The sequence below is a fragment of the Carassius carassius genome, chromosome 33 (genome assembly GCF_963082965.1).
Source record: "Carassius carassius chromosome 33, fCarCar2.1, whole genome shotgun sequence".
In the NCBI taxonomy this organism is placed as follows: Eukaryota; Metazoa; Chordata; class Actinopteri; order Cypriniformes; family Cyprinidae; genus Carassius; species Carassius carassius.
Genome location: NC_081787.1, coordinates 19,619,919 through 19,636,235, shown reverse-complemented (window position 1 = coordinate 19,636,235; position 16,317 = coordinate 19,619,919). Strand labels below are relative to the sequence as shown.

The window sequence follows — 16,317 nt, the reverse complement described above, 5'->3', positions numbered from 1 at the left end:
ACTCTGGTGAGGTCAGAAACCTGTGTGATTAATTGTGTCACCTAGCAAAATTCTCATTATCTGACTTCAGGTGTGCAATGAGATGGTCAAATTATAGATGCTGAATTTCCTCAACACGACAAACGTCCTTCTTTCAGCTTTCAAACAAAGACTGTTTAACCCCTTGTGCGTATCTAATATTATACAAATATAAAACAAAGCATCCTCATTACATATGTGAATAATGACTAATTAATGTTTAATGTGCTATTTAATATTTTTCTAAACAAATAAATCCAGCGGCTTTTTAAATAATAGTAAAAAAAATAATAATAATAATCAGAAAAATAATTTAAATGTAAATGAAATCTAATTTATAAAAATATTCATTAAAATATTCATTAAACATTATTTATATTAATATAAATATAAATTCAATTGTTATATATATATATATAATTTATGCATTTAGCAGACGCTTTTGTCCAAAGCTACTAACAGCCTTACAACCTTGCGCTTGATAAAGCAAAGCTCTACCAATTGTGCTACAGGTACACTAATATATATATATATATATATATAAATTTGAATAGCTGATTGAATTTATTTTAAATTATAATTTACTCAAGTGATGCAAAGCTGAATTTTCAGGTTTCAGTTACTTTTCAAAGAATTATGTTACATCTTTTCATAATGGTTGGCATTGAACAATAGGCAGATGGCTTTTTCCTCCAAGCCCTATTTCCTATGGAAGTTTCTAAGACTTTTCTTACCATTGAAAATCACAGGCTTCTCTACAGCCTTCGAAAAGCAGTAGCCTTTGCAATAACTACTAAAAAGCACTACAACTAAACCCTGATACATTGAAAAGGTCTATCTTTATAATGTCTGTCAAGAAAACACACTATAACCACAAAGCTTTTATTTCAGAAAGCCAGAGTCTGTCGCCCTCGATCCATCTCCATCCTTTACTCCTGCGGATCAATATGGCTGAAGAGTTTCTCTGAGCCTTTAAATGTCACTGTTTCATGACTCACGGATAACTCATCCAGAGCTGAACTCTGGCGGAACAAACCTTAAATGACAAATGTCGCCTCTAATATGAGCTGATAGCGCATGCTGACAAGCAACGATAAATGACAGTGCCGACTTCCTGTTCACCTATTTAAAGAGTGATTTGTCTGAATGAAAGAACTGAAATTGCTGAAACAGAACTAATTTTATACATAAATAAATTGGTTTGGATGTGGTGGAATGGCTGAAATCCAGACAGATTTAGTGAGTCTGATAACACAATAATATGAATCAATAACCTATTAAATCACGGTCAAAAAAGCTGAGCGCAGAGCCAGACCAGGATTACAGGCAAGTTCTCATACTGTTGAATGGCTTACAATCGACTTTTTTTTTGGTTTACTTGTTTTTTTTTTTGTTTGTTTTTTTGAAAGTAGCATATAGTAAGAAGTGTGCGATGTTCGTTGAACTCTAGAACTCCATGATTTCACGATGATGAAAATGTGGACAGAATCGCAAAATGCAGTCATAAAGATGGAATTTACTGTGCAATTTTTCACCCATGTTTTAATTTAATCTGTAAACCTCTGTGGTTCACGTTCTTTGCCAAACTAAATGAAAAAAATTGTTAAGATTTATGTGTAAAATGTTTATTGTTAAAGCTGTAATTAACTAAAACATAAAAAGAAATATTTTTATTCCCTGAAATAAAATAAACATTCAAACAAATATTATTATTTCTTTTTTCTTTCAGCTAGAAGCAATAGCATTTTAATTAAGTTTTACTTCATGTGCTACAACAACTAAAAATAGGAATGAATAAACACTACATAGACACACACACACACATATACATACATATATACATACACACATACATACACATACATACAGATATACTGTACATGTATGATTTAATTTTGTCTTTTCAAAATGACAAGACAAAAATGTGCAACAAAATGAACAAAACTTTAACTAAAATTAAAACAGAAAATACAGAAATAAAAACTGACTCAAATATTATAAAAAAAACGATATAATGGTATATCAATTGAACTAAAATGCATTCATCTAATTACCACTATTTTTGATCAAATAAATTAGAAAACAAAAGTATACAAATCATAAAATACAGAAAAAAGTAGGGCACTATTCTTAAAATTCTAATAAATTAAATTTTTTTTGTGAATTCAGATGAATAGACATCCTTTTTGATTATTAAAATTTATTTAAACCGTTAAAATGGAAATCATGGAATTTGGGGAAAAAAACTTGATTTCAATGGGACCTAAAAATCCAGAACTCACTGCTAAATGAATGCCAAATGATGGTAAATATGGCACTGATGTGCCGCTGTGTGTTTTGTACCTGAGCTGTTTGAGGAACTGTATGTCAGAGCTGCTGCTGATGAGTTTGATGAACTCCTCGTAGGACGGTGCGTACGTGTACGCTTTCTTATGATGCTCGTTCACCTGCTCTCGGTGCTCTAACTGAGCTAGCAGCATGCGGTTAATGTAGTCTGGATCACTCAACACGTCCACCAACGGCTTTAGCACTACAAAGAGAGAGAGATGGAGAGAACAAGTTAATAGCTTTGTGCCAAACCCAGTGATCTCACAAACCTCAACATGCACAATTATATTGCCTTCCACGCTTCATAAACGACAAGCTGCTCCTAACTGAACTACAGTCAAGCAACCCTTGACTGAAAAGATAATAACTGTAGCTACACGTGAAGCTACTCTCTCTCTCTCTCTCTATGTATATTTCAAAAATATTAATAATGTTTACTATCAAAGCATTTTACAAAAGCAAAATAAATAATTGGGGTGATAGCATTATATGAACATACATATTCAGACAACAACTAAAGAATAAATAATTTAAATAAACTTCATTAAAATGTATATAACCGAGAAAAAACACAATACATCTAAATGTATCACTTAAAAAAAGAAAATAAATGATAATATTAAATTAAATTTCAAAACATTTCAATTAAAAATTCGAAGAAAAAAGATTAAAAAAGAAAATCTTTTTAAACAAATGAAAATGCAGTCATCTTCACATAGACTCAAATGAACTGATGAATCATTCAAATCAGATCATTTGCACTTTACTAGTATGAACAAATGATTAATTAATAATCATCCTTCCCAAATCTATATATGAGAGCATGCATTTGATTATGTAAAACAGTGAAAAAAAATATCTTCATTTGTTTGACAAATGCAAAATATCTCAATAAGGGTGACAGCATTACGAACATACATATTTAAATAAATACATACATTTAACTGCAATTTATATAACCAAGAAAAGCACAGAGTGCATCTAAAAACTTCACTTAAAAGAGGAAGAAATGAAAATTTATCACATTAATTTAATGTTTTAATTAGTGCAAATCTCAAACAATAAAAAAAAGATTCAGAAGGAAATGAAGAAAAGAAAAATAAATGAAAAATTAACAAATCTCTTTAATTCATGAAAATGCAGCCATCTCATCCCTCATTCAATCGTTTGAATCAATTCATTTGCCCTGCATGACTGTACGAACAAATCAATCCGGAGTCAAATTCTACTTCACTGGAGGTGTGCTATTGATGTCAGTTGTGGAGATTCTTCCAATGCAGTCTTTTATGGAAGTTTCCTTTTAGTTAAAATGCTGCCTTAGAGAGAAGCTGCTTATGTACACTGCAAAACAGCAGCTCATTACACTGTAAATAATGTTTAGTCAATCTCTGGTCCGTCACTCATTATGATGAGATCTCTACACCTCCTCAGGAGCTTGTTGATGTAGCGCTAATGAGGAACGCAGAGACGCAGCAGACAGGGCACAAGGCAGTGCCTCATTACTGCCAGACAGAGCTGCTGGATGACGTCAAAAAAGAAAAAAAACAGTGGCACCCTGCCAGTCTGAGACAACAGATGCAAACACTTCCTCCAGTATAACCTCAGAACAAAGAAAAATGGGTTAGAAGTTAATCTAGCAGCTGCATCCTAAAGCTATAGGGCATCTTTCATCTTTTAAAGTGCACTTATTTAGTAAAGCTCTATTATAGTCCCTCTGCATTCAGGGTATACATTTTATCAGTTCATTCACTCCCTGGGAAATGAAACCCATAACCTACTGCCATGCTCTAGTATTGCTCCAAGCAGGAAGTTGGTAATTCCCAATTTTCCAAGTTGATCTGGATGAAAAGCAGCATTGAGACATGGAACATTGCACAGAACTGGGAAAACCATAAACTTAGACCTTGAACAGTTCACCAGAAGATTTGCTGGCAATTTACTCACTCTCAAGATGTAGATGAGTGTGTTTCTTCATCAGAACAGATTTGGAGAAATGCAGCATTACATCACTTGTTCACCAATGGATCCTCTGCAGTGAATGGGTGCCGTCAGAAGGAGTCCAAACAGCTGATAAAAACATCACAATAATCCACACGACTCCACTCCATCAATTCTGTTAACTTGTGAAGATAAAAGTTGCATGTTTGTATGTTACAAATCCATCAATAGGGCGTTACATTTTAAACTGTCACTTTCAGCCATAAAAATACAAGCCTAGAATCCATAATAATGTGTCCTGCAGTGAAAAAGTTCATCCTCTGTTGTCTTCTCACATCCAAATGCACTCACATATTTGTTTAGAAATGTTTTAAACTGTTTTTACTTGTAAACGGTGCTTACAAGTGTGCATATTTCTCTCCTGATTCATATGAAACAACTTTTTCACTGGAGAAAGCAAGATTATAGCCAGAAGACTCATATTTTAGACAGAAGCAACAGTTTGAAGTTAAAAACGTCTTGGTGGATTTGTTTCACAAGTTGTTCATTGATGGACTGGAGTCATGTGGATTGCTTGTGGATTATTGTGATGTTTTTATCAGCTGATTGGATTCATTCTGACGGCACCCATTCACCGCAGAGGATCCATTGGTGAGTAACTGATATAATGCTGCATTTCCCCAAATCTCTTCCAATGCAGAAACATACTCATCTACATCATGGAAGGCCTGAGGGTGAGTACATTTTCAGAAAATTTACATTTTTGGGTTATTTATTCCTATAGGTACCAAATTTCTGGAATAGGAAATTACGTATTTGTCATGCATAAGTGATGGCAGATTTCTGAGCAGCCAGAACTCTTTAATATTGAGCAGTAATCTATTATTTCTCAGTATCACACTGACTGAACAACCTGCCTCAATCTAACAGCTGGTCTGTCAGCCGCCTACAATAGGTCTAATCAATCATTTCATGGCAAATCAAAGACAATTACTGTACAGTCACACATCTGGTGCTCATCAAAATTTGTAAAAAAAAATTAAATAATAATAAATAAATCTCACACAAGTTCTTACACAAGAGCAGCATTGTAAGAACACAGATGAACACTGAACAGTCAATCAGCTCCGTTCAGTCCAACTGTGCAGAGACTGAAGCTCGAGCCAAAAACAAGATTCTCCCTTAAAAAGAAAAAAAAAATCTAATTCTCAAGTAAGAAAGTGTCAGTGAATGAAGGCTTTGTTCTGTGGGAGGGGGATTTATCAGTGTGAAAAACATGAGCACCAAATCTCTACATCACACGGTGATTCATGAAAGCAAATTTTTTCTACTTATCGAAGTCTTGTACTGCTTTCAGACGTATTAAAGAAAGATCTTCTTCATTAAACCACATTAGAGGAAAGTTATGACAAATCATGATACTGTTTGTTTCTTACTACTATGTTGGAGCTTCACAGACAGACAGATGTACAAATTTAATGACGAAAATCTTAAGGACAGAAAAATCCCACACAGTGTACACCCGGGTCAGTGAGAGTCACCTTTAGTAGCGACCACCTCCACCAGTAAGAGGCGCAGACTGTGTGAACGAGCGTCCCGTGCTGGTAGCAGACGCAGCACGAGCAGACGGGCGCAGCAGCGCAGGAAACGCAGCTCCTCATCGGGACTGCGCAGACACGGATGCAACGGAAACGGCCGTGGTACTTCCTCCAGCCTGGAGACAGAGACAGAGAGACTACTGCATTCTATTCTATTCAAATCAGCATGCCATGAAACAAACTGAAAACTGAGATTGTAAGAGACAGAAATTAATATCTATCATATTATATTAACACTATTTTTGTTTTCTTTTTCTTATTTGGCAATAAAGTGTTTTGAAAAAGTAAAATTGCATTAGATATTCATAAAATAATAACAAATTTTTCGACTCTAATTATATTTTTCTCATTTCTTCCTTGACAATATCCAAAGCAAGCAATCATGCCAATAAAGCCATTTGAAAAAATTAAACCGATATTATTAGAATAAAAATGTTTTTAATTTTTATATTATATAATTTAATAATTATACTATTTTTCCTTTCTTCCTTGGCAATACACAAAGCAATCATGCCAAAAAAGCACTACGAAACTAGATACTATTCAGATGATTTATACTAGACTTTACTTATTTATTTTACTATTTTTTTATTCAAGCAATCACACCAACAAATTAAGACCATAAAATATGAAGGGGGAAATATTTCATAAATGGACAGAGACAGATAAACAGAACAGGAGGAGGAAGACAGATGACAGGCAGAAACAGAGAGGCAACAGAAGATGCCTGTCCACTCAGCTAATGAGCTGTGCAGATCGACCACTGAGACACACACACACACACACACACACACACACGCACACACAATGATGAAGACACGATGGGCAGAGACGCTCATTACTGCATCCGCATCCAACACACTCAATAGAAATCTATTATTCTCGCCAAGGCTACATTTATTTGATGAAAAATACAGTATTATATATATAAATATTATTACAATTTTAAATAACTATTTCTTATTTCAATAGATTTTAAAATGTAATTTATTCATTTGATGTAGGGCTGAATTTTTAGCATTATTACTCCATTCTTCAGTGTCACATGATCCTTCAGAAATCATTCTAATATGCTGATTATAACAAACAATACTTCGTCATGGACAATATTCAAACATGCTGAAAACAACCCAGTCTTGTATTTCACCTTGCTTCCAAGTCCGCTGACAGCCTTGACAATGGATAAAGAACATTTTGCACGCGTTCAATATAACAAGAACAATTTTATGCTCTGTAACAGTGGACCACTAGTAGCGCTGAGCGTCTCACCTTGTGTTAGCAGCCTTAAGGTCACAGAAGTGTGTGTGGAGGGTCTTGACCATGTCGTTACAGACCAGGTTGACCACATCCACATCAGACAGACGCATTCGCAGCTGTTTGGTCATTTCCCAAAAGTCCTCAGACAACATCTGATAGAGATGGCCCTCATCTCGACTCAAGGGGATGTACCACGACAGAATATAGTCCCGATAGCTGTAGTCAAACACTGCAGGAAGAGAAACAGAGAGAATGTCACTGATTAATACACAAAACAATCGGTTTCACCAATATTTTAGAATTAACAATAATTAGTATAGAGCCAGTGATTACTATGCAGAATGCCTTATCCAACAATTCAATGCAATCACCATTTTTGACATGCATTTCCAAAATCCCAACTGAATGCCACTCTTTCTGTTAAACATATAACAAATAGCTGTTTAAAATACTACATTTCACATACTATTAAACATTTTTTAAATCAAGCCTCTGAAGTCAATGAGGCTAGCAGACGTCTTCGCTTCACAGCTTTTTATCTGCATGATAAAGCACACAACATCCCCAACATCCTGCTGTCAACAGAGAACCAAATATAATACAGTCATGAGCAAATCAAGCTAATCAGCAACACTGTGTTCATTGGGAGCAAATGAAGAATCTGCTGTTTGTATTGCCACTAGATAAATCAACCAATTCATACGGATGGATAGAAGTAGAATTGTCATCATTATCATCAAGAAAAGAAAAGAAACACAAAGCACTCTTCAGAGATACACACACAACAGCAGGTGGCAGATGGCATGAATGTGAAGGCACTAGCAATGACTGCAACAGTCCTCTAATGACGCTAAGATCCTACACCCACCATAACCACTCACACAGTCAAAACAAGCAGATCTGGAGCTGAATACGCTTCAGTGACACCCTTTGTGCAGCAGTTATAGAAAAACCTTGGTTTGCAGGCATTTTTCCACCCGGCTGAGGCAGCACTATTTATAGCCACACTGACCTCATAAAATGTGCTGACTTTCCCCAGCTGAGCGTCAGGAAGTGCTGCTGACACTGTTCTAGTGCAGTTTCCTTCAGGCGTCTTCTGCTTTATTAAGTGGCATTACTGAAAATACAACTTAACTAGAAAATTGTCTCCTTTCCTGTTTTGTGTCATACAGGTTTGGAACAACATGGTGAGTAAATGCTGACAGTTTTTTTCATTTTTATGCACACCACTTTTAAGCAAGAGCAAAGGCTAAAGTGATTTTTGCTTCAGCAAACATCACTAATGAGAATGAAATGACATCTAATTTACTCGATTGCTCAATGTGACACCCAGCTGTGCTCAGAATACAGGAGGGAGTGAGTCACAATGAACCATCAGAAACATCATTCATTCGGTTTAACCAGACCTGTGATGCGCGAGTCTGCACAGCCACAACCTGCAACAGACTAGATGCCGTCTTCTCACCATTATACACTCATCTTGTAAGGAGAGAGAGCAAGTGAGAAAGATTATCTAGGCCTTTCAGCACAAAAACAACACCCACAAACACCCAGAATCCCTTTAGGCAGGACTGAATCATGAAAGAAAAACCATCATGCTGGCAGAAATGCAGCCTCTTATGCTCACTAAGGCTGTTATTATTTGATCAAAAAAATATTTTAAAAAGGTCATTTATTTATATAGTTAACTGATAATTTATCATTAAGTCTTCAGTGTCACATAATCCTTCAGAAATCATTCTGATATGCTGATTTGCTGCTCAAGAAACATTTCCTATTATTATCAATGACGAATATTATCAATGTTGTTCAAAAGAACAGTATTTATTGAAACAGAAATCTTACAGAACATTATAAATGTCTTTGCGGTCACTGAAGTTCATCTGTGCTAAATGAAAATATTAATTAAACCTTACTGACTTACCAAAACTACTGATTTTCAGTGAATAATGATTTTAAAACTATCTGTTTTTCACAGAACTTTATTAAAAGACTTGGAATGAAAAGGTGCCGTTTTATTAGGCTATTGCTGCACGTTTCTTTGTGAAATTGAAATATAACAAAACTAAATAGAAATTTTAAAACAACACAAAAAAAAGAAATCTCTTAATGTCAACAAACTAAGGCTTGGTGTGCTCTTTCCATTTAGAATTATAGGCAACCAATGGATTTGAAACATGATCCAAACAAAGATGGACCGATCATGCAGAATGAGTAGTTTTTAATCTAAATTAGATTTTAGATTAGATTCTGATTAGATTCTGTTCAAAAACAGAATGTTCTGACTTCAGCTTTGTGAAACTATACTACATAAAACATATCTGAAGGAAACAGCAGACGGGCTGAATGAGACGCAGATTCACTCTCTGACAGCAGGTGGCGCTTATGAACAGCAGCGATACAGTGTTAACTTGGTTACCGCTTCAATGAACGATACTTTTAAATGCAGTGTTCAGAGGAAAGATGAAAAGAAAATACCACATAAAATTTTGTTAAAGATAGTCAGTTCCCCTTACATTAGAGATACATTCATATAAACTCTTACTCCAATTGTATCGCGATTTGTTTGGCATCTCAACCGATTTTGAATAGCCACATATTTGAACAGATTTTCAACCAGCTTGCGGTTAATAGTTACATCCCTATTTATTATTATTATAATATTGAAACCATACTGATTTTTAAGGTGTCATTTATCTGAAAGAAAGATGGCTCAAGAACACTTAAATGATCAGTTCAAACAAAAATGAAAAATTTGCTAAAAGTTAATTTTTCTATTATGGTGGGAACTTTCCATTGACTTTTATTGTTCACGTACTGAGTTTCTTACAAACACACAGCTTTTCACTTCACAAGCTGTTATTTGATGAACTGGAGTTGTGTGGATTACTTGTATTACTTGTATTATTGTGATGTTTTTATCAGCTGTTTGGACTCGTGTTCTGACGGCACCCATTCACTGCAGAGGCTCCATTGGTGAGCAACTGATGTAATGCTACATTTCTCAAAATCTTTGTCTTTATACTGTATATCCACTTAAAAATGACCAAAACACCAACTGATTAAATGTCATTGAGAAAAAATGATGGCAAAAAACTGATGAAGAGAGAATATTTTGCAGCATTTGAATACAGATATAGATACTTGATTTTATATCTTAATAATATCGAATGCAATGACATTCAGATATTCTGAGTCCATAACCTGCCTACTTTTGAGACAGCTGCTGTAGGAGACCCCAGATGTCTTCTGAAACTGTGATCTGCTCCTGGACTCTTGTGATTTATCAAAGAAATCCAGCCAGTCTGAGCGCTGGAACACAGAGGTGGTCTTGTGACTGACAGAGGTGAAAATACCTTTGACACAGTTGTGTGCGGAGCTGATGGACTTTACATGTTCAATATTCACCTCTTAACAATAACAGAGCATTTAAAGGAATTGTTCACCCAAAAAAAAAATCATCCATCATTTACTCATACACACCAAAAAACACATCTGTAAACTATTTTTTTTTTATTTTGTCTAAAGTTTCAATAAACAATGCCATCGGTGAGTTTCATGGTACTTTTTTTTTAGGGCCAGATTCGGGATTCGGGACAACAGTTTAGATTTCGGGACTGTCCCGAATTTTTCGGGACGTCTGGTCACCCTAACTGAAAGAGCAACTGCATTACTTCATTAGCTTGCGTCTGACCTGCAGTAATTTCATTTAGGCTTGGTGGGGTGTCAGCCAGTGAGTTATCTGATTCTGACCGTGTTCTTTTATTACTCAGAGTCTGAAGCCAGGACAGCATATTAAGTATTGTTCACTGTATTTAAATGTTTACAGAGCCGAGTTTACGCGTTTCACACACTCTCTCTGGCCACGTTGAGTTGTTACTGACAGCGGCAAAAGCGACGCATGCGCTTTTCACTTGTAAAACTTAAGGGTGTATGGGTAATGTAGTCCCTGCTCTCAGTGGGACGAATTAGGAAGCTTGCATTGTGAAGGGCGTTTTGAAAAGCGGCAGCGCAGGCAAAAGATTAAAACCTCTATTAAAACAGATGTCCAAATGAGCGTACCAGGACACTAAAAGCACGTTCTGGGCGCACGGAGAGGAAGTGGTGGTACTGAGTACCGATGCATACCGGCCCACTTAAAACACTGCCTGTATGACATCAAAGTACCGCGAGAGCGATTCGAATGCATTGGATATGTGTGCTCTCTTATCGCTCTCGCGGTACTTTAATGTCATACAGTGATCCTTCTGTGCAGCGGTGCTTCAAGTCGAATGCGTCTATCAACTTCGTGCGATTGCTTCTGGAATTCGCAGGTTGTAAAATCGTGTTGTATATCATCTCGTCTGTACGATTTTGAGATGAACTCACTCGTGCCGTGTTCGTGGACATACGATCATCCGACCATCCGAATTCACACCGTGTACGCCCGCCTTTACCAAACAAAATTTGTGTTTGCAATGCAGAGGTGGCACAGAATCTGCATCTGATGAGGGATTTATGTGCATACACACTGTTTAATGCAGGACATGAATGAAGTTAACCTGCAGTTGCAAATCCATAAATAATATTTTGATGTTTTAAAAACAAAATGTACAATAATGATATCTGAAATGATTTTGAAAAAAAAATGGAAAATATACTTTTTAAAATAATCCTAAAATCATCAGTACAGGGCAGCAAATCACTGCATGAGTGAGTCACGGAGTCATTCATTCAACCAATTTGTTCAGATTGATTCAACAGCAGATTGATTCAGTAACTAAACACTGTTGTGTGCTGATCCGAAACGCAAAACTATTTTATTTGAATAAAATAGAGCAAAAAAAGGAACTTGAGTCTAAAAAGTCTATTAATATTAACTTCTAGTTTATTGGTCTGTATTATAAAAATCCAACAACACATATATAATCATACTGATATTTGGAGAGAAAAAAAACTGTACTCTTCGTGTGATAAGATGATATAAATATAACAGACAAATAAAAGTCATAAGGGGCATATTGTGAACTCTAAATGTGCTCTGCATTAGTCTAACCTACATCATGTAGTGTATGCATGCACTCGCTGGGTGTGTCTTTGTTTGGTTTTTGCGATATACCTGATAATCTCAAATTGCATATTGTTTAAACAACAATTACAATATTATCATAGATCGCACATGTCCTACAGTTTCAAACCGGGAAGAAAGAAGGCGAGGATTTCCTCATCAGCCAAGACAAACACTTTAGTGTTTTTCAGTGTAGCATCATTGCGACAGAGGGGACTGATGGATCCCATCACCCCTCTCTCTCTTTGGCAAGCCAACACACTTCACACTAGGGCTGGACGATTATGGCCTAAAGTCATAAAACCTCGATTAATTAAACATTTTACCTCGATTACGATTAATGAATGATTATTTTGTTTCTGTTTTGTTTTTTTGCCCTCATAGTTCACTTACAAGGTTTGTAAGGTAAACAGGGCCGTAGTTAGGGTTTGCGGGGCCTCGGTTCAGGTTGTACCAGTGGGCCCTGTTTGAAAGTGTTTTAATTGTTTTTTTTTTTTTTTTTGTTCATCAATATGCCCGCCACGTCCCAGAATGCAACGCGGCGCCCAAGCCCTATTAGGCGCGGTCACTTTAAGAGACAATGAATGCATATAATACACATACAATTTTTTTCTCAACTGTTTACTTTAACTTAAGACATAACCGACAGTTTTTTTCAAACATACTATCCAGGACGGGTATTTTCACATATTTTTTATGTACTTGACGGTACAAGAGCAAAAACAGACAAATTCGGTGTTCAAGTGTTTTGAGACGCCTCTCTCTGCGTGAGCCTGAACACAAGAACACTGCAGTGCTGAAGTGGGCTCTTACACATCCTTTTCTGTCTGTTTAAACTGCGATTTGTTTTTGTTCGTTGAGGTGCAGGAGGAACTTAAAGGAGAACTTTGCAAACGAGAGGTCGGATCAGTGTTACCGTCTGTGAGACGCGGCTCTCTCTTCAGGTGCGCACCGAACACAGCGCGCGAGTAACCAGCTACTCAGTTCAGCTTTTCCGCATCTTGTGTTGAATGCTTTAAAGTCTTTTGAATGGTTACATTTACAAGTGGTAAGGCTTAATAACACGTGAAAATGATATGCTTTCGTGTCGACACGCAGCAGCGTTCTGTCAACTGTCCTGAGCGTCTTTTTAGACTGGCCTCAGCCAGATGGTTGAGATCGACTATTAAAGGTGGGATAGTTTTTCCTATTGAAAGAGCGATCATAGCTCACTAACAGCAGTTATTTTATCTATGTTCGTAGCATTTCTTACAGATTATTGCTCGGTGTTAGAGATAAATAAAGATCAGATAAAGGTAAATTAGCACAGTACCAGTACGAGTGATTGCGTGTGTGAATTAGTCATACCGTCTCTATATTATTGTGAAGCTGTGGGTTGTAAATAGCCTAGTTCCTTAAAAAAATAAAAAAATATGCTATAAGTTTTGAGATTCTAAGATACTTTAGTGATAAATCACAGGACAGCGCTGACATTTAGTTTCTGCGTTCCTCTCTGTGCGTGATCTTCATAGCTATGAGTGTTCATGCCACAATGCAGCTGCGCGAACATGGTAGCTCGATATAATAATACACATCCGATCGTCTAATAGCTTGAATGTCCAAACCATAAAACAAATACACCTCACAAAGTTTAGTGAAGACTCAAGGCTCACCGCTCGCGCACCTTCACTATGTGTTGAGCCGGCGTTCACCTCCGTGTTTTGCTTTTATGCCACTGACTATCAGAATCATGTGGCTACACATGCTTTTAAGGGGGAAGTATTAACAGGAAATAACCGAAATTACCGACATGGGAAAATAACGTCGGTTATAGGTTCTTAATTTCGGTTTGATTACTTTTCGATTAATCGTCCAGCCCTACTTCACACCCTCTATGGCCTATTAAAATGATCACCATGATTGACAGACTTTAACATGAAACATGTCCCTTCAGAGAGCGGAGCTACAGATGGCGGATCTGTAAGACGCTTCGGTCAGTAACAAATTATTTTCCTCAGCATCAGAACAACCCCACACAGGAATTTCACAGCAATCACTGATCAAACAAGGACTAGTTATGAGTCACATGCCATAGATGCTCACAGGGTGCCGATTTCACCGGATAACTATTTCCTGTTTACTTGCGGATGTCACAGGCTAACACTATGCATTCACAAATCAGAAAATAATAATTCAAAGGGTACAATTTGTAAGTCGCTTTGGATAAAAGCGTCTGCTAAATGAATAAATCTAAATGTGTAAATGTAAAATGGAATGGTTTTAATCCACTAGAAACTGTCGGGTCTCCATGCATCCTGCTAGCAGGACTACTCACCTTCTTTTAGGGCTTTATCCACATTATGAGACACCACAACCCTCCTGGTCTGGACTGAATCCAGCAGAGGTACACAGAACCGGCCCTACGGAGTGAGGAAGACCATCATTAGACAATAAATCACTCATGACAACTTAACACAGCACTCATTATGTAGAAAAGCAATTAAAAGACCCAGCTGAGGGACATTTTTTGCACCAGTAACAAGGGGTTATAAATCCTGCATTTATTCTATGTAGAATACAGTACAAGCCAATTCTGGATCCAAATGCAGTATTACGATATCAGGTTGAAATTAACACCACAATCACGGCAAAAAGCAACATAATACCATAAGAACCAGACAATAAAGTCTGGGCTGATTTGTAAAAACTGGAATTTCCTATGTATATGCCAATAAATTGTGTAATATTTACTTTTGCTATATTGATAGTCCAATATTTATCTTCTCATTTGGTTAACAGTGTGAGTGAATCTCACTAAACCTGGTTATTTATGTCATTATATAAAAGATTTACATATAAATATGAATTTGCATTGAAGTGAATATGAATATTTACACAATTAAACGGATAAATTAAAGATTTTTCATTTCTTTTTTCATTTGTTATACTAAAGTTTACCTCGAAATAAAATACATTTGTTTGTGTAGGGATAGATAGATAGATAGATAGATAGATAGATAGATAGATAGATAGATAGATAGATAGATAGATAGATAGATAGATAGATCTATTGTCAGTCTATCAGTCTGTCTATCCATCCATGCATGCCATCAGACACAGCCATATTTTTTGAAACAATCACAGTGACAGTGCAAATTCTTGTTTGGGTGTATTTGTGTAGATGTTTCCTTACCATTAACTTATTGAATAAATCCACGAGCCTCGATGACTGTCTCCTAGTGGTGTCAAATCTGCTGATCTTCAGGGGGCTTCTCTTCACCAGCAGCCCGAGACACCCCAGCAGGAAACACAACAACGCGAAGGACACATAAAAACAGAGTTTGAAGAAAAGCGAGGTGAGAGAGAGTCCTCCAGAGCCGAGCTTGGCGATCAGCAGCACCGCCGCCGCGAGGCCGAGGACCAGACACGGGTAAACGGCGCTGCTGGGCATGAGGACATCCGAGCTGCTGATGATGATGCTGCTGCTTCGGCCATCAGGATGCATGATGATGATGATGATGCTGCTGCTGGAAATGACATGTCCTCGCGTGCGCACAACTGTAGACAGGCTGCATGCCACTTGAGCTCACAGCACAGATTTCACTCATCACAATGTGTGCGTTTAATTCATAGGGGGAACAAAGATGATCCGGGCTTCTGAGCCACTTAATACAAGAAATGAACATGCAACTGTTGCATCCGAGCAGTTCAATGACAACCGTGCACTTGAGATGATGATGAATAGCCAGAAAACCTGGGTGGCTCTGGGACAGCTTAAATGGCTGCTAATTCAAATCCTCCACAAATACATAAGGGAAATCAAGTGCACTCGAATCAAGTCAAGTTAAAGGAAACCAACCAACTGTCCACGTGAGCTCATCCAAATATATCAAAACATGTCGAAACGCGTTCAGGTCCAGTGACGCCAATACAAACAACGGAGACGCATCACGCGATGATTTCAACTTTTAAGCCTCAGACGCGAAACTAAGATGTAAAGATTAAGTGTTCACTCCCAGGGATTTTCATGATCCAGACTGATCCAAAGTGTGTCGAAAAAATGAAACTTGCTTTCAATCCGTCGCGGTGACGAGCGCTCCCAGTTCTGGTCAGATCCCCGGCTGTCTGGCGACTCGAGTGGCAAATTTGAGA

General features: G+C 37.0%; 1 protein-coding gene across 1 annotated transcript in view; it reads right to left on the bottom strand.

Moving 5' to 3' along the window:
• The window catches only part of LOC132113926 (sorting nexin-25-like), a 59,760-nt gene extending 43,443 nt beyond the window's left edge, over window positions 1–16,317 (bottom strand). The window contains exons 1-5 of the mRNA XM_059521984.1: window positions 15,359–16,317; window positions 14,501–14,585; window positions 7,152–7,368; window positions 5,826–5,998; window positions 2,362–2,548 (exon numbers count right to left, since the gene is read on the bottom strand). Of these exons, the coding sequence (XP_059377967.1) occupies window positions 2,362–2,548; window positions 5,826–5,998; window positions 7,152–7,368; window positions 14,501–14,585; window positions 15,359–15,670 (974 nt within the window). The 5' untranslated portion in view covers window positions 15,671–16,317. The remainder of the gene's footprint in view (window positions 1–2,361; window positions 2,549–5,825; window positions 5,999–7,151; window positions 7,369–14,500; window positions 14,586–15,358) is intronic.